Here is a 19,193-nt window from a genome sequence, read left to right as displayed (position 1 = left end):
GGGAACACTGGGTTAACTGCCTTGCTCAGCGGCAGAACGACAGTCACAAGCTTGATGTAATAATCATTGTGTGTTAAGAATATGGGATCAAATACTGAACTACTTTAATACACAAGTGGATTTGTCCCAATACTTTTGGTCCCCTAAAATGGGGGGTGGAGGTGGAAGAGAGAGAGACTATGTACAAAAAGTTCTGTAATTTCTAAACGGTTCACCCCAGATGGATGACAATTACTCTCAAATTAAATCTGACATTCTGCACTTCAACCTCAGCCATTGTATCATTTAAAATCCAAAGTGCTGGAGTGCATAGCCAAAACAACTAAATGTGCCACTGTCCCAATACTGTTGGGACAGTATTTCAAATATTTTGTATTAAAGGCCCAGTGCAGTCAATGATTTTCCTATATTTTGTATATACAGTACTAGTTCAAAGTTGACACCTATTCATTCCAGGGTTTTCCTTTATTTTTAGTATTTTCTACATTGTAGCATAAGTGAAGACCTCAAAACAATGAAATAACACATAGCGAATCATGTAGTAACCAAAAAGTGTTAAACAAAGTAGCCACCATTTTTGCACACTCTTGGCATTCTCTCAACCAGCTTCATGAAGTAGTCACCTGGAATGCATTAAGTTAATTTGTGGAATTTCTTTCCTTTTAATGCATTTGAGCCAATCAGTTGTTGTGACAAGGTATGGGAGGTATACAGAAGATTGCCCTATTTGGTAAAAGACCAAGTCCATATTATGTCAAGAACAGCTCAAATAAGCAAAGAGGAACAACAGTCCATCATTACTTTAAGACATGAAGGTCATTCAATCTGGGAACATTTCAAGTGCAGTCACAACACCCATCAAACGCTATGATGAAACTGGCTCTCATGAGGACTGGCAGTTACCAGCCTCAGAAATTGCAGCCCAAATATGTTTAAGTAACAGACACATCTCAACATCAACTGTTCAGAGGAGACTGTGAATCAGGTCTTCATGGTCAAATTGCTGCAAAGAAACCACTAAAGGACACCAATAATAAGAAGGCTTGCTTGGGCCAAGAAACATGAACAATGTACTTTAGACCTGTGGAAATCTGTCCTTTGGTCTGATGAGTCCAAATTTGAGCTTTATGGTTCCAACCGCTATGTCTTTGTGAGACGTAGAGTAGGTGAACGGATGATCTCTGCATGTGTGGTTCCCACCGTGAAGAATGGAGGTGTGGGGGTGCTATGCTGGTGACTGTCTGATTTATTTAGAATTCAAGGCACACTTAACCAGCATGGCTACCACAGCCTTCTGTAGCGATAGCACAAACCAGATGGGATATCATTCATTTTAACAGGACCCAACAACTCCAGGCTGTGTCAGGGCTATTTGACCAAGAAGGAGAGTGATGGAGTGCTGCATCAGATGACCTGGCCTCTACAATCACCAGCCTCAACCCAATTGAGATGGTTTGGGATGAGTTGGACCGCAGAGTGAAGGAAAAGCAGCCAACAGCTCAGCATATGTGGGAACTCCTTCAAGACTGATGTAAAAGCATACCAGGTGAAGCTGGTTGAGAGAATGCCAAGAGTGTGCAATGCTCTCAAAGGCAGGCTACTTTGAAGAATCTCATAATTTGATTTAACACTTTTGGTTACTGCATGATTCCATGTGTTATTTCACAGTTTTGATGTCCATTCTACAATGTAGAAAATAGTCCAAATAAAGGAACTCTTGAATGAGTTGTGTCCTTTTGACTGGTACTGTATGTATATGTAGCAGAAAAGCGATAAATACAAAAAGGGTCCTCAGAGTGGTATGGGTAAAAATGTACAGCAACTGACGTCAGTCACTTCACTGGAATTAGTTTTTCTTCTGGGAGTTTGTTTTACACAATGACAGACAGATGAGGTCTGCCTGTCATAATGTCCCTGCCATTATGATCTACTGAAAGCTGTGAATACAGTACTGGTATGGCATTTTGTACTGTATTGAAAATAAATGCATACTTTAAAGTATGAAGTAAACACTGTCATGTGATAATGGTTTGATTGAAATGTTTATGGTAGTGAGTCATTGCTAGTCTCGTAGGACCCATCCTGATCTCGCAAGCTTACATTCTGTTTCACTCCACGGACACAGTATCTGTGTAGCGAAACAGAATGAAAGCTTGCAAGATCAGGGTGGTTCGTGCTAGGCTTAGTCATTGCAGCAACACATTTGAAGCATTTTCAAGAATGTCTTCTAAATATTCAATACAGAATGACATGCATTACAGACAAGCCATACAAAGCAAATGAAAAATTAACCTCATTATGGTAGTTAACCCTGGCGATGAACACTTCAGTATGTGACTTAACTTATTATTTGATTTTTCTATTCAAGATGAGTGGCTGCCGCTCTCTCAACCACATTGTAAACACAAAGCTCCAGCCTGGAACACACTGACTGAGATGAGCTGTTTTGGAGCACTGGCTAGAGAGAAGGGGTATTACACAACAGGGCACTGACCATCAAAGGCAAAGAAAGATCAGTGCACTCCACAGGATGAGTGAAAGATAAAAGGCTCAGGTTGAATTAGAAGGATACAGTATCTAGCATTAGTGATGTGTTTAAGCACATTTCTCATTGGCTTCGTCTAGTAGCAGCACTTAAGGCGACAGTCAAGGGGGGGAAAGAATTAACATGCAAATACCTCATGTACAATTAAGGTGCATTTAGTTTTCAGAAACAAGGCAAAAGCAGATCAAGCAAGAAGAAAAGGTATCAAAAACTTAACAACTTGTAATATCAATAAAAAACTAAATACATCTCATCACTAAATAAAAAATGCACTATATAAACATCCATATTTCCAACTTCAAGGAGAGGACCCTGATCCTTCAGTCATGTCCAGTAGTGTTAAGGCTTTTGTTGATTTCATGAAGTACAGTATTGTACTGGCAAGAATTGATCACCGAAAATGGCTGCCAAAATTGATTAAAAAAAAACTTTGGAATCACCTTGCTTCTTTTCTGTTTCAGACATATCAATTTTGTTGAACAGTATTAATTCTGCTACTGTAATATAAAGACCCCTAGCTCTCCAAGTACAAAAGAAAATCTTTTTTTTTTTTTTTTTTTTCCAGTCGCTCTTTCAAATATGAGGGAACAGATTAATATTTTGAGAGTAGAAAATAAATGTAAACATGTAATGGATCATATTTTGAATCTCCATCACACATTTTTCCAACAATATAAGGCATAGATGTGTTTCCCTGGAAAAGCTTCCCACTCCAGTAAACAATGTCTATAACAGTGGCCTCTTAAGTCTAAAACAAAGTACTGCTGAATAAGTCAGCTAATTATGCCTTTTTTCCCCTTAACATTCTTACTTAAATTCCAGCTATGCATTTCATATAGTGTCAAGGTGAGATTGTACTAGTGTGGCGTGGTGGACTATCTTGCATGCCATGGAATAAAGTGCTCTGTCTCGATCTAGAGTCCACTTAGGGTTTTATTTACCAGGGGCCATTGTCTGGGTAGCTTGGCACAGCGGGGTATTGGGGTAGGCTTGGGCCAGTTTCATTGATAGCATTTAAGCCGGCCTCTCTCACAGGGGCACTCTTCCAGAGTCCAGTGGTCCACTCTTCCTGTGCACGCTCAAAGCTGCCCCCTCCGCCACGGTACATCCCATGAACCTGATAGAAGCAGAGCAGACAAACCAACCAGTCATACAGTCATGAAAGTTCATTCTCTTTCCTTGCCTACAATGAGAATTGTCAAAACGGCGGTGTATTTTTTCTGGTTTGTGTATGTGTTTCCGGGTGCTCGTGCATTTTTCAGGTGTGTGTGTGTGCGCACGTTGGACTCACCCTGATGAGAACCAATCCCATCAACACAGTCACCAGAGTAAAGAGCAGAGCTGAGAATAGCATGACTACAGCAGAACCCACGTTGTAGCTGAAAAACAGCACTGTCGCGATCCAACCACTTTGGGGGTTTGTGGTGGAGTGGTGGAGCAGTGGGGTTAGTATGTGTCAATGGCATGAATACTAGATTACATCAACTGTAGTTATTCACCTATCACAGCATGACACTGCAGTGAGTAAAATTAAGGTGGCATTGATACATAATCTACAGGTGATCTTTATTGCCAAACTGAAGATTGTTTTATATTCCTGAGGTAAGTGAAACACAAGCCATTCAGATATAGCAGCCAAAGTCCTAGACAGTCCCTTCCAGGCTTGAGGAAATAAAATATTCACTCACCAAGCACCCCAACCAGAGATGCCCACAGTCTGAATGAGAGTGAAAACACACTGGAGGAAGAAGATGAAGAAAAAGGCCATGAAGTTGAAGGAACTGTCAGCTCTAAGAAAGACAAAGGGAGTTATGAAGTCAGTCAAGAAAATTGTATTTGGAGTGAAAAATGATAGATGTTCGGCTTGACGTTTGTTGAGTGGACCTTACCGAAAGGCCTTGTAGAGAGGTCTAAACCAGCATGTGTAGCTGCACGGACTGAAGAGAAGAAGCCAGAGCAGGGAAAGGCCAAAATTTGCTGCACTTCCCCCTCCTGCCCACCAAGCTATGCATGACACCACGTTCACACACAGTGTGACTGAATACACTGCAGAGAGGAGCAGAGATAGCAGAAAACATTAACATTCACTCAGCATTGAATGAAACACAGTCCAGTTCCCAGAGTAGGCCTGTGTGTGACTCAAGAAGGTTTGTTGGTGTAACTCACACATCCAGAGGTTGTAGACCCTGCGCACCAGCTGTCGGTGCGGGGCTGGGATCTCCTCCTCCACATTCTGGTAAAAGCAGGGCTTGATTCGCAGGAACTTAGGCAGCAGTGGGAAGTTGTTGACCCGCTCTGAAAACGGATGATTACAATGTGGGAAAACAGCATGTCAGTGCAGAGATGGCACAGGAAAACAAGAATACAGTGAAATTTGAGATTTTCTTTAGGGATATTATAACAAATGGTGAGGCACAATAGTGAGAAGTGGTCAGTGTTATCAGTTGATCTTTATGTCCACAATTTAACTATGAGAATTCGTGATTAAATTATCATAATAATATACAACAAAATAATAAGTAGAGTTACATGTCAGGATATTATTTGACAATAAATAGTATTGTTTTGACAATTGTAATATTATTTTTGCACTAGTTGGCTGTAGCTGCACCAAAACTCCAGTATTTCTCCATCTTCTTTTTAAATAGGGAGACAATTTGATTTCAGAATTTATTTCCATGAGTGATCAAAACGTGTTTTCTCATGGCTTCCTCTTGTCCAGCTGCAGCAGACATATGGTGAGCAATACATATAGCATCTTGAGAATTGAAACACATCGTATCGGCACCAATGTATCGGGATAATATCATATCAATAGCAATTCCCAGCCCTACTGAGTATGGTATGGCTATTTGAATAAAAGGATTGAGTGTGTCACTTATAATCTGTGTCATGCATATGCATTACTTGTAGCAGGTACATGTCATGTTTCATGAAGAACATAATTGAATTGCAAAACATTTCGATACAAACCTGTCATTATGAAATCCTATGCGTGTCCTTTCCTGCAACATAATACAAATAATTGGCACTTACCATCTCATAAAAATTCAATGAAAAAAAAAAAGTATAAATATTATCTGGGGACGTGCAGTGTCTAATTTACAACTAATCAACAACAACAACAACAACAACAAAACACAAGTCATATCAAGATGATGACAAAGGTGAAATTATATGCATGAGATGGCCAGGTCACGTGCCCCTACTAGATACGGGTACGCTAGCTAGGAGGTAATATTTTCTGTAAACCCAGTTTAAATAATAAACGTAGCTTTGATACATGTATTATGTTAAGTGGCTAACTATGATTTTGCAATAAAATATAAGACCACGTAAAATAAAATGTTTGAATAACTAAACTACCTCTATTAGCAAGCTAACGTTAAATTAGCTAGTACTGTCAGTATGTAGATGATGATTTGTGAGCGGTCTTCAAGCGAAATGTAATGAAAAGGCTAGCTTCCGAGTGGATATAGTGAACTGGTTGATAACAGATTCAATGTTAATTTAAAGAAATAAAGCTAGTGACTGTGTAACTTATTTTCTTTTAATTCAATGTTTCGCTAGCACCTACCTGAAAACCACTAACTCCAGTTCGGTTCGGGATGGTCGACACTAGCTACCACAGCCACAAACTCATAAACCCCGCCCATTTCTACAATCTATCTTCTTAAAAGCAGATTTTTACAGCTAAACCTAATCTCAGTCCTAACCTTTACCACATTGCTCACTTTATGCCTAACCCTAACCTTAAATTAAGACCAAAACGCGACATTTTGTTTTCATAAATTTGTACGATACAGCCTATGTTGACTTTGTGTCTGTGCTATCTAGCTAGTAGAGGAAACTGTTGGGGTCGCGTCCAACCAAATCTCCCGCACTGCATTGAGGGAGTGGTAGTTCAACACAGGTCCCACCAAGGCAAATTTGAATACGATTGTTTAGATTGTGAATCTACAGATCCCGTGATCTTATATAGTGCGTGGAGGGAAGACGTGTGGCTTCAGAGAGAGATGGATGATTATTGTCCCTTGACATGATAACAGCTACGTTATGGAAATTTGACAATGATGTATTTTCTTGATCAACTATCAGTTTTGTGGAGTTGATGTTGAATATGATTTTCTATTGTCAGGAGTTTACTATTGCCCGATTCCCTTGACATACGTTATATTGTATTTACCATATGGTTAGGCTACATATTGGTACCGTACAGTGTCCTAGAAATATTTTCTACAACACATTTTGCACCCCACAGTAGCAGAAACCCAAGCAGAATATGTGAAGAAACTTCACTTCTGTTGATCTCAGTCATACCTAGTTAATCCATCACTAACTCGTCAATTTGCATCCCACACCTCAACAAAAGGCTCATACTTTCCCAAACCATAGTATTTTTTGGTGATTTTCATTGAGACATGATACTTGCCAACTGTGTTCTCCAATGAGTTAATCAATGATCATTGTGTCTGTAACTCTGAATTGTATTTATTTGTTGAGAGAGTGCATCTGACAAGGAGGAGCCCTCACATGAAGGCCTTGTGAGAGGAAGAGGAGATCGACAATAAATTATTTTTCCTTTTATAGATTTCATTCCCTCCTCAGCCTTACATCTTGTAGTTATTTTTTAGTTCTACATTGACATTGATCACTGCATTGTTGGGTGTAGAGTTAGCAAGAAAGGCATTTCACAGTACTTGTGCACTTGGGGCTCCTGAGTGGTGCAGTGGTCTAAGGCACCGCATATCAGTGCTAGAGATGTCATTACAGACACCCTGGTTTAAATCCAGGCTGTGTCACAACTGGCTGTGATTGGGAGTCCCATTGGGTGGTGCACAATTGGCCCAGTGTCATCTGGGTTTGGCTGATGTAGGCTGTCATTGTAAATAAGAATTTGTTCTTAACTGACTTATCTAGTCAAACAAACATGACATCAAATTATTGTATTGGTCACATATTTAGTAGATGTTATTGCAGGTAGCGAAATACTTGCGCTTGGGAGCTAGAAGCAGAGCTGCCATATCTGTCAGCGCCATCTGTCCAACGTGTGTCTACCTCATGTGTCTTCTTGTCAGAGAGGTTTTGCCTTTTGTATTATTTTTCAGTTCTTCTAAATTGTCAACTGTTTTGGCATCATTTTATTTTCCCATTAAAACAATTAACTGACATTCAGACAGACATTCAGTTAATTTATTTAATATTGCATGCATGCAAGCTTGTATTTTGATTACATCACAGTACATACATCGTTTCTGATTATCAACATGTTTAGAGTATTTACTGGTTAAACACAGTGAGTGACTTTGTCCAATCACGACTTTACTGGAATTTTGTTCCACGACACTATTAAGTGAAATCCAATCACTGATCGTACTCTCTTGAAAACAGAGAAAGCAACCTAATCATAAAATAACAACATCTCAAAAGAAGGCGTGACTGACAAAATATCCAGAAAAAAACGTCTAGATCCCGCCCTTCGGTCGGGTAGTGATCCAGCGTTCTGGCCAATCAGCAAAGGATTCTGAGGACAGCGACACGCTCCCGCCAAATCTGACTGACGGGCGCGAGGCAGCAACGGGATCCATGCAAAGGGAGTGTGTGGGAGATGCGGCTAGAATAAAATTAACTTAGTCTTAAAAGTAATAGAACCCAGTCATCGTTATATTTGCATGGTATTAGTGTTACTCTGGAAGACCTGTCAATATTGCTACTTCATATGGTTTTGTGTTATTGCAACGCTTTTCCGCACAAGGATATCAAAAGTGAGGGAAGTTCTCGGATGGTGATGCTGGCGGCGGCGGAAGATCCATCCGTGGACGGGCATTTAGCATCCACTCCACGGAGGGGAGGTAGCGACGATATTTTGCAATGTTTTAACCTTCAAATGTTTTGGGCATTTAGTTATCTGAGGTAGCTATATACTGTTTGACTTGCCTTTCTATACGACCACATAGCAAGTCAACACTAACTTCTGTCTAGCTAGCCAGTTTAGCTAACTAGCATGCTGTATTTAGCCAGCTAACTACTGTACTAGTAGCATGTTGTAACTAGCTAACCTCAAGTAAGGTTAGTTAGCTAACACTTAGTTGTTATCGTTGGCCAGACCCTCATAACATTCACAAGCTCGTGAGGTTAGTGTAAAGTGAGCTTTCATGTAACGTTAGCTAGCTACCCTTGAAGTTATTCTTTATAATTTATTAGTCAGCCAGCTTGGAAGCTAACGTCAGTTGGCTTTGATGTGATGAGTTGGTGCTAACCTTACTAGCTAGCTAGACACCCCATTGCCTTCAGCTAGCTAACGTTAGCTATTATGAACCAAAACACTCAATGATTTCGGTGGTTTTGCTGACCAGCTTGTTGATTGTCAGAATATATAGCATTTTAATTAGACATCGCGCCACACATTATCATACTGTTACAAACTTTGCTTGCTAGCTAACTTAACCAACAAACAAGCATGTTTTTCTTTGAGGCAACCCCTTCTCTCCCCGCGGCGGTATGAGTGTAAAGTTAGCTATAGCCGGGCCTTTGCACTGGCCTTAGATTGATTCACCGAATGGCGGGAGAGCAAAGCTAACACCTCCCAGTAGTTTGCCCAACCACTTGTGCCATCGTCTCGCTAATTTTTACACTTGATTAAAAATCATATTTGAACGGCATCGATTGTCCTTTTACTTGGTTGGTGGCAAGTCTAGATAACCTTTGATTGCTCCCTAGTTGACTGACAAGTATTTATTACATATGTACTTGAATAACCTGGATGCATTTGTCAAACTAACAGTATGAGTAAACTAAGAACAAAGGACAAATGTCAGCTTATAGTAATAATACAGTTGAGTGGGGGATAAAGTAGTTGGTGATTAAGTCATGTGTAGTGGCTATTCTTGTGGTTGTCCTTTTGATTTTGGACATTTTATAAAGATACTGCACCGAATGCTTTCTTCTAGTAAGTGTTGTGCAACAAAGGGACTGGTAACATGTTTGCAGCTGGAGCCATTGTACTACTGCAATTATTGATAGTGAAGTAAAAGGGCATTGAAAAACAAATCCATCAACACAACAAAAATATAAGTGCAACGTTGCACAACACTTTCTGTTGGGCCCATGTTTCATGAGCTGAAATAAAATATCCTATTTTCCATATGCACACATCTTATTTCTCTCAAATATTGTGCACAAATTTGTTAAACAGCCCTGTTAGTGAGCATTTCTCCTTTGCCAATATAATCCATCCACCTGACAGGTGTGGCATATCAACAATCTGATTTTAACAGTATGATCATTACACTGGTGCTCCTTGTGCTGTGGACAATTAAAAGGCCACTCTAAAATGTGCAGTTTTGTCACACACCACCACAGCTGTCAAGTTTTGATTGAGTGTGTAGTTGGCATGCTGACTGCAGGAATGTCCACCAGAGCTGTTACCAGATAATTTGATGTTAATATCTCTACCATAAGCCGCCTCCAATGTCGTTTTAGAAAATATGGCAGTATGTCGAAACGGCCTCACAACCACAGACCATGTATAACCACACCAGCCCAGGACGTCCACATCAGGCTTCTTCACCTATGGGATTGTCTGAGACCAGCCACCTGGACAGTTGATGAAACTGGGCTTGCACAACTAAATCATTTCTGCACAAACTGTCAGAAGCTGTCTCAGGAAGCTCATATGCGTGCTCATCGTCCTCACCAGGTCTTGACCTGACTGCAGTTTAGCATCGTAACCAACTTCAGTAGGCAAATACTAAACTTTGATGGCCACTGGCATCTTCACGGATGAATCCCAGGTTCATCTGTACCGGGCAGATAGCAAACAGAGTGTATGACGTTGTGTGGGTGAGCAGTTTGCCGATGTCAACGTTGTGAACAGAGTGCCACATGGTGGTGGGGGGGTTATGGTATGGGCAGGCATAAGGTACCAACAACAAACACAATTGCATTTTATCAGTGGCCATTTGAATGCAGAGATACTGTCATGAGATCCTGAGGCCCATTGTCATGCCATTCATCTGCAGCCACCACATGTTTCAGCATGATAATGCATGGCCCCATATGCAAGTATCTGTACACTTCCTGGAAGCTGAAAATGTCCCAGTTCTTCCATGGCCTACATACTTATTGAGCATGTTTGGGATGCTCTGGATTGACGTGTGAGACAGCATGTTCCAGTTCCCGCCAATATCCATATACTGACTAGTTTTCTGATCTACGACCTTAACTTTAAAAAAGGTATCTTTTACCAACAGATGCATATCTGTATTCCAAATCATGTGAAATCCATAGATTAGGGCCTAATGAATATATTTAAATTGACTGATTTCATTATGAACTGTAACTCCAGTAAAATCTTTGAAATTGTTGCATTTTATATTTTTGTTCAGAAAATGTTTCATGACAGGTGAATGGTTGTGGGATTGTTGTCGTCTCATCTTCCATAACCTGTTTTGGTTACAGGTATGGATGGCAAAGTCAAATCCAGCAATGCTAACAAGAAGCTTGTTCAGGGTAAGTGAATCTGGTCTTTTGAATGCATATTAGATGGTTTTAATTTTCAAAAGGAGACTGATGATACATAATGCTATCAAACTATTTGAAACAATTCAATGAAATTCTAATTTAGTAAATTATATTTCAAATTAATCAAATTTGTTGTAATAATTTAGTGTCTTTGCTTTATCACTCAAAGCTATCATTATTGTTTACCCAAAGATTTGTTAATATAACATAGATTTAGTCCAACTTAAACATCAGTGATGATAAAGGATATTTTCTCCTCAGCTCGTCTTCCATTCAAACGTCTAAACCCAGAGCCCAAGGAGATCAGTGAGCCCAAAAGGACCTGCACCCTTTCCCGGCCTGGGCTCTCAGATGGGGAGAATGAATCCGATTGCTCCCCCCTACCTGTGCGCCATGGACCGGCCCTAGTTAACGGCCGTGGCCCCCTGGATGGATTCATGAGTCGCAGTACCCAAGCGTCCCCTGCCAAAAGCATAGTTATTGATCTCACTGAGGACTCCAATTCAACTGACCTTTTAAAGCAGCAACCTGCGACACCCGTTGTTGCCTCGTGTCCTCCGACACAAAACAGCCACCTGAGCAAAACCCTAAGTGCTGTAACAGCCACCAAAACAGATCACACTGCCATGACAGAGCCCATAGATTACAAGCTGAGGGATGAACAGAAGGATGGGGAGGAGAAGAAGGACAGGGGGGACACTGCATCCATCTCACAGCTAGACACCACACAGGGTTCTGACACAGAAGAAGAGGAGGAGGATGAAGAACAAGAGGAGGCTGATATGTCCAGTCATGGGAATGAGTCCATGCTTTCTCCTTCATCCACCAGCTCTCTGTCAGCGGCCGAGAGCTCCCCAGAGGCTGCTAAGACAGAGAACACTCCTACTGTCACAGTGAGTACAAAATGGCAATTAAATTCAATAAACACTCATTGTCAGCAGTGCCTTTTGAATAAATGTACATCAGCAAGCTCCTGTTAACTTTTCAAATCACTATTCTGAAATGAAACATTATAAATGTATAGGTTACCTTTCTTCCTCTCTCTTTACAGGAGCCAAATACCACCCCTAAAATAGAGCAGAAAACTGTGAAAAGAAGATCTTTAAAGGTATAATTAGCGGCAATAAGTCACTTCAGTATTTGGTGTACTTTTGCATCCAAATGCCTATTTTAGCATCTTCATCTAGACACTCATCTGAAATGGAATTTGTGCTTTCTTCTCTCCGTAGAGTTTGCAGGAGCAAGAGGAGAGGCTACACCAGCGCAAAGAGAGAGAGCGGCAGCGAGAGGAGGCTAAAGACGCTAAAGAGAAGAAGAAAGAGGAAGCTCGCAAACTGAAGGAGGAGCGGGAGAAGGAAAGAAAGGAGAAAAAAGAGAAAGAAGAGCGTGAAAAAAGAGATAAAAAGGAGAAAGAGGAAAAGGAAAAAGCAGAGAAATTAAGAGCGAAAGAGGAGCAACGCAAATCGAAGCAAGAGTGAGTGTTGCTTGATCAAAAACCAGCTAGCTACAGATCTGAAATGTCTTGTTACTTTTATATTGACTCTACTAGAAAAATTGATTGAATGTTTTTTTTATTAAAGCAAATGTAATCCTTGCAATTGACATTCACATATAATTTCCCCCAGGGCAAAACTTGAAGAAAAGAGAAAGAAAGAGGAGGAAAAACGGTTGAAAGAAGAGAAGGATGTGAGATGATCATTTTGTTTCTATTCTCTAAAATTAAATGTAATGTCTGACACTGACATTTTTAAGCTTGACAATTGCCACTTAATTGTAACAGACCTGAAAATGCATCTTAACATTTTCTATACAGAGGCTCAAAGCAGAGAAAGCCGAGATCACACGATTTCTACAGAAACCCAAGACTCCCCAGCAGGCCACAAAGGTAAGATTCCTCTGACTGGATTGAACAAGAAGAAAATAAAATAGAAATCACAAAATGGTGGTGTTCATTTAATGTTATCAGGCGAGATCAATTGACACACTTTACCATGGCACTTTGAGATTTATTTTAAACTGCAAAACCCTTACGCACCACTGCACTTTGTGTACCAGGGTTGGCTGGCCTTCTAGTCACTTGTAGGCTCAGTCACTGGTGTACTTTTATTTACAAAGCCATTTTGGGTTTACTTCCTTTTTTATTTGTGCATTTTTATTGTTCAGAAATGTGGTGGGTACTCTCTTCGTTAGCTGAACTTTATCCTGCTAACTGTTCCAAATGTCAGAACTGAATTTGGTAAAAGGGCTTTTATGTACTCTGTGCCATCGTCTTGGAACATCTTACAAAATACTTTTAAACTGGAAGAACTTGTCCCGATTGGTGTTTTATATTCACTGATGAAGGGTTTTGAGGCTGATTCCCTGACCCGTCAATGTTTTTAATTTGCTGTTTTATACTCTTGTGAATTCAATGTTTTTTACTAGATTAATGGTAGTTTTTCATGTTGTCTGTCTGTCCATTTGTTTTTGTAATGACTTGGTGCTGCCTATCTTGGCCAGGGCGCTCTTGAAAAAGAGATTTTAATCTCAATGAGCCCTTCCTGGTTAAATAAAAAAACGTAACTTTTCTTACCTTTGCCTCTCCTCCTTCAGACCCTTGCGTCTGCTTGTGAAAAGTTTGCCCCGTTTGAGATAAAGGAGCACATGTGTCTGGCGCCGCTGACCCGAGTCCAATGTGCGGAGGCGGTCCTGGAGGAACTGGACAGGTATCTGGCTAAACCTGATGGAAGCCTGGATGGCCTGAGTGACTGGACCAAAAATAAGCCCCGCAGATCAGGCCAGACCAAGCCCAGAAGCACATACCCTATGAGGTGAGACCATCACACCCTTAAAAAAATCAGCGGTGACTTGAATTACTGAAGTCTTGAAATTTTGTGAAACTGAAGAATCAGGGATTCCTACTGGGAAGAAGACATTTTCTATACTTTCATATTTTGACGTTAGCCCCTATTTCTGTTGTCTGCATAGGGAGTGTATGGCGATGGTGGAGGGACCCAAACCGGATGGTGTGCCTGACAGGCAGCACTACGGCCGCATGAAGCTCCTTCAGTTCCGTGAGAACTACCGGCCTGCCTACTGGGGCACGTGGAGAAAAAACAGCCCCCACATCTCCCCTCGCTGCCCTCTCAGACAGGATAAGGTGAGGCTTCCCTCATTCTCTGACCATGATCCTTTTCAATCCTTTCACTTCTTTAATTATTAGTTTCTGCCATATTACAATCGATAGTTACAAATCACGATATATCCATGTTTGACTCCAAGGTTTAGATTTGTAATTGTTTTTTATTTTAATTTTATTTTACCTTATGTATCGTTAGCTAGCGCTAGTCAGATGTACCTGCGCCAAAACTCTGGTATTTTATTTTTCATCCTATACCTTGTTCCCATCTTTTTAAATAATGAGCCAACATGTTTTCAGCACTTATTTCCCTGACTGATCTCAACTCGTTTTGTCATGCTCTCTTGTCTCTCTGCAGCAGACATATAGGGCGCAATCATTGAATCGCAATACATATAGAATTGTGATAATCGCAATGCATATCATATCGGCGCCTAAGTTTTGTGATATCATATCGTGAGGTCCCATGGTAATTCCCAGCCCTAACTGGTGGTGATGTCAGTTGTTTTGTGACTTCCATGTTTCATGCACTTTCTATGTAGGACTAAAGTCTGTTTCCTCTAGGACCTGTTGGATTATGAGGTGGACAGTGATGAGGAGTGGGAGGAAGAGGAGCCAGGAGAGTCCCTGTCACACAGTGAAGGGGTAGGTCTCTTTTTCCATACACTTCTATCACAGCTTTTGATGCTCTGTTCTGTTTGATATCAAGATTAGCTCATTGTTGTAAACCGAATCATTCCAGCTGATGGTGAGGCCCTAAACTGACTCGTTTTTGCAGGAGGATAATGATAATGATGGAGGGGAAAATGATGACGATGATGAGGATGGTTTCTTCGTACCACATGGATACCTATCAGACGGGGAGGGGGCCTTGGAGGAAGAGGTACTTTCAATTGCTCTTCATTCCTTATTCATGTCTTTATTTACTGTTCTTTTCCAGTGGACTGGTTTAACTAATGATTGACGTGCTTTACATTGTAAGGGGTGGAGACATTATCCACGGCTTATTTTTAGCAACTTATTTGCTCCTATACCTGTGGTGTGAATCCAGGAGGGTGGCGACCCAGAGAAGCAGAAGGTGCGTCAGAAGCTGAAGGCCCGGGAGTGGGATGAGCTGATGGCCAAGAAGAAGGTGAAGGTGCTAGAGGCTGTGGTGAGAGGCTGTGTGTGGGAGGGACAGGGTCCCCATCTGGAGCTCTTGCAGCAGTTTGCGGTGTGCCTGCTGGAACCCCTGCCCAAGCCAGAGTCCTCCACCCCAGAGGACAACACACAGAAACTACAAGAAGATGAGCAGCGTGAGTACATTCTTATGCCTGGGGGAACATCACGCAGGTAAGAGGAGTTCTTTTGTCTCTGCAGTATTGTCTTTTAGAACCTTTTGGGCCTTAGCCTTGTCACCTCTAAGTGATCATCTGAGTCATGTTTTACTGACTGAACCGTGATGAAACGTAGGTCTTGGTTTGCATGGAAAAACTGACCGGGTGTGCTTGTCTTTGATATGCTTATCTGAGTTCTTACAGAGTGATGAACATTGGTAATTTGGTTGAGCCATGTGCTATTTGAATAGTGTCACTAGCTAGGTTTCCATCCAATTGGCTACAGATTTTCATACGAATATTCTAAAATATGCATGAAGAAAATGTGCATTTTCCCGCAAGTGGTGTATCCACCAAACGGACTTGTTGCAGATAAAAATATGTGCATGATGACGTAGTGCACACAATATACTTTTTTCGTGTTAGTTTTCATGTACCGAATACAAATCTAAAGTTCTGTGTTTCCATCGCACTTTCAACTCTACTGATAGTTTTGTCACATACTGTTGTGTTAATTAGCAAATGTACCTACTCTGGTCTTGGCACATGTGCTCAGCTCACAGATACACTGCAGGTAGGCTAGTCTACATGATGACATTATTATTGGAAAGGAGCATCAAGATCACTGTGCGCTTTCACCACTGTGAAGTTCATCAGAACTGATTTAGTTTGTCTAATAAATGGTTTCCCAGGTTGTAGTGAGAGGAAAACACACCATAATCACGTGACTACAAGTTTACTTCGATATGATGATTGTTATATCAATATTTTCACATAAAGGCATTTCCACCGCCGTTTCTCGCGTAATACATTTTACAGACAAAAAGATCCCCACCATCTGTCCTCTTAGTAACAATCACCAAAACAAAAGCTAGACAGTCGGGGAGAATTGAAATCAAATTTATTATTATTTTTTTTTACCCTTTTTTCTCCCCATTTTCATGGTATCCAATTGTTTAGTACAACTACAACTTGTACTACGCTACAACTCCCGTACGGGCTCGGGAGAGACGACGGTTGAAAGTCATGCGTCCTCCGATACACAACCCAACCAAGCCACACTGCTTCTTAACACAGCGCCATCCAACCCGGAAGCCAGCCGCACCAATGTGTGGTTAGCGTGCACTGTGCCCGGCCCGCCCACAGGAGTCGCTGGTGCGCGATGAGACAAGGATTTCCCTACCGGCCTAACCCGGGTGACGCTAGGGCCAATTGTGCGTCGCCCCACAGACCTCCCGGTCGCGGCCGGTTACGACAGCCTGGTAGCACAGCTGGCGCTGCAGTACAGCGCCCTTAACCACTGCGCCACCCAGGAGGCCCTGGATAGTTCTATCTTTTTGCTAATTTTGACGGCAAATAAATTGATGGTAAGGAAATATAACCCGATAAAGGTAAAAATCTTTAGTGTGGCCCTCCTGACCTCGTTAAAGACCGAAAGCGGCACCACAGGGCAAAATGAGTTTGACACCCCTGGCCTACACCAAAATCTATCTTTTGATTGTGGTGATGGATGTAACACCCGAGACTGATATGAGATGTACCTGTACTCACCATGAAGCACTTATTGATAGCTGTCTAGACTGCAAGGGAGACATCTAAACTTAAGACCATTCACAATCACATAAGAGATCTGTATTGTTTTCAGACCAGCTTTATATGCGGCATCGACGTCACCTAGTATTTACTGTGCTACAAGTGATTGTGAACTGTCAACACTCTTCATGGCTGACCTGAGTTGCTCAATAGCTGCCTGAGGGAGTATCTGTTCATATTGAATGGCGCCTTCTGCCCAAACCTTGCGTGAATAAGCCTAGATGTAGAATGTGTTTTTAAAAACCTTCCTATCTCCCTTCCCAACCCATATATTCAGTGCTATTCCAGTTGTTGCCCCTGCTACATGGAAATGTGAACAGTAATAAGGTGATCATCACAGAGTTCCAGGAGTTTTGTCGCCAGCAGTCGACCTCGCCCATCTCCAGCCCTCAGAACTCAGGAGACAACATCCCCACCAGGTGACTTCAAACCTGATTTACTTAACGCTTGCTATTTTACAGAATTAGTCAAGTCATACTAAACTTGTGCAGATGCTTTATAAAAGTATTCATTTTTCATTACTGAAATGGTCTCCCATCTGCTTCTGCTCTAGGGTCCGTCTAAAGCGCCTTATCAAGGGGAATGCTGTGTATGAGAAGCGCTCAGCCTTCAGACGCTGCTGCTGGTACGTCAAATCAGACGTCCTGGCTCGCTTCATCCAGGAGGCCCTCCCTGTACCCTGCCAGTGGAACTACCTCACCTCAGGGACCCATGTGCCCCGTGAAGAGGCCCCAGCGGCCACAGGCTCACAGGGCAACTCCCCAACCACCCCCCAGGCCTCCCACACGCCATCCTCCAACAAGAGGAAGAGTGCCGGCAGCATGTCCATCACCAAGTTCATGAAGAAGGCTGCCAACCCTGAGCAGGTTGGACACGTCTGGTGAAATCTTAATATGAAGTTGCTTTGTTCTGATCCTATTGCTTTGACTGTTATGTCAGATTCTAATGAGTACTCCTTTTTTTCAGGTGGAGGCGATGAAGACAGATGGGTTCCAGGCAGACACAGAGGAAGATGAGGATGAAGCAGACTGCGTCATAATCAGCACACAGAAAGGTCAGTTTCCTGGCATATTGTCTGCCTTTAGACAGGAATTAAGAGACAGGGTAATAGTTTGTCCTAGATATTTCTGGGAGGGGAGGCATTGACAATGAATGCCTTACTCTGCAGGATCTTCCAGAAAAGATACCTCCCCCAAAGAGAACGAGAGCACAGAACAAATGGAGGTGACCCCCTCTGACACAGCTGCGCTCTTCTTGCCTCGGGCCACTCCCACCCTGGCCTAAGGACTGCCCCCTGACTCTGGGTGTGTGCATTTGTCAGAAATAGAATCAGGTCTTCAATCAAGATAACACACTGGTAGTGGCACACATGCCACCCACACGGTATTACAACCCCACTTTGCTCCATTAAGTACCAGACAGTGCCTGTAAAAAGGAAAATGTCTGACAAACTCATTGGTGTATTTTGTTCCAATGTTAAACCATTCATTACTTGGTTCAGTTGGAATGTCAGACATGTTTATATGGATGTCTTTGCTTGGTGAGGAGTTGGATGGCTCAGACAGTCAATGCTCTTCTACCACAGCTGATTGGGTGGACCAGTGCCCACTGAAGTAGTTGCTGTCTGCTTCACCGTAGGCCCAGTGTAACTTTTATATATGTATTTGTTTAAAAAAAATAAAAATACTTGAACTGGTTGAATTCATTAAAAATAAATAATGATAAAATGTACTGCACTTTTATATGCCCTGCCTTATCTGGATGCCTTTATCAACACGCCACCACTCATCCATCCTTTCAAGAAGTACTTCATGTTTAGTTAATGGGTTTCATTCAATATGGCAAGTGCTGTTTTTCAGGCTGCTAACGTAGTGCTTATTGTACTATTCTAAACCTCCATTTTTTTTGTTTGTTAATAATGGTTGAGGTGGAATAGTAAATGGCTGTCCAATATTAAAAACTTTGCGGTTTGCCTTACATTTTTGTGGCAGAGAATGCTCTCCTGTCACAACTGTTGCAGGTATGATTTAAGGTGTCTCAATTTCTTTAAATAAAGCATTATTTAAAAATTAACATGCTTTATGTGCAGCCATTTGCA

General features: G+C 41.6%; 2 protein-coding genes across 2 annotated transcripts; one reads left to right on the top strand and one right to left on the bottom strand.

Annotated features, from left to right (window-relative positions):
• Nucleotides 1-2,684: 2,684 nt before the first annotated feature.
• Nucleotides 2,685-6,355, bottom strand: LOC112250902 (secretory carrier-associated membrane protein 4). Its single transcript, XM_024421436.2, has 7 exons — nucleotides 6,123-6,355; nucleotides 5,519-5,550; nucleotides 4,712-4,840; nucleotides 4,435-4,591; nucleotides 4,234-4,335; nucleotides 3,837-3,954; nucleotides 2,685-3,662 (listed from the first exon to the last, which is right to left on the bottom strand). Exons 2-7 carry the CDS (start codon nucleotides 5,523-5,525, stop codon nucleotides 3,483-3,485), a joined length of 693 nt encoding a protein of 230 aa, XP_024277204.1. The 5' UTR covers nucleotides 5,526-5,550; nucleotides 6,123-6,355; the 3' UTR covers nucleotides 2,685-3,482.
• Nucleotides 6,356-8,082: 1,727 nt separating this feature from the next.
• On the top strand, nucleotides 8,083-19,168 carry chaf1a (chromatin assembly factor 1, subunit A (p150)). Its single transcript, XM_024421430.2, has 16 exons — nucleotides 8,083-8,397; nucleotides 11,006-11,056; nucleotides 11,330-11,961; nucleotides 12,120-12,176; nucleotides 12,298-12,542; nucleotides 12,694-12,754; nucleotides 12,882-12,953; nucleotides 13,661-13,878; nucleotides 14,036-14,207; nucleotides 14,751-14,831; nucleotides 14,965-15,069; nucleotides 15,238-15,481; nucleotides 17,373-17,514; nucleotides 17,649-17,961; nucleotides 18,062-18,149; nucleotides 18,264-19,168. Exons 1-16 carry the CDS (start codon nucleotides 8,265-8,267, stop codon nucleotides 18,377-18,379), a joined length of 2,730 nt encoding a protein of 909 aa, XP_024277198.1. The 5' UTR covers nucleotides 8,083-8,264; the 3' UTR covers nucleotides 18,380-19,168.
• Nucleotides 19,169-19,193: the final 25 nt, after the last annotated feature.

This window comes from Oncorhynchus tshawytscha, linkage group LG05, assembly GCF_018296145.1.
Source record: "Oncorhynchus tshawytscha isolate Ot180627B linkage group LG05, Otsh_v2.0, whole genome shotgun sequence".
Classification (NCBI taxonomy): domain Eukaryota; kingdom Metazoa; phylum Chordata; class Actinopteri; order Salmoniformes; family Salmonidae; genus Oncorhynchus; species Oncorhynchus tshawytscha.
This window is presented reverse-complemented; position numbering and strand designations above follow the sequence as displayed.

Coding starts and splice junctions, on each gene's coding strand:
- LOC112250902 (XM_024421436.2), bottom strand. Junction 4,592..4,711: donor GGTCTACAACCTCTGGATGT/GTGAGTTACACC, acceptor TCCTCTCTGCAG/TGTATTCAGTCACACTGTGT. Junction 3,955..4,233: donor ATCTCTGGTTGGGGTGCTTG/GTGAGTGAATAT, acceptor AAACCCCCAAAG/TGGTTGGATCGCGACAGTGC.
- chaf1a (XM_024421430.2), top strand. CDS start 8,265: ATGGTTTTGTGTTATTGCAACGCTTTTCCGCACAAGGATATCAAAAGT. Junction 14,208..14,750: donor GCCCTCTCAGACAGGATAAG/GTGAGGCTTCCC, acceptor TGTTTCCTCTAG/GACCTGTTGGATTATGAGGT. Junction 17,962..18,061: donor AGGCTGCCAACCCTGAGCAG/GTTGGACACGTC, acceptor CCTTTTTTTCAG/GTGGAGGCGATGAAGACAGA.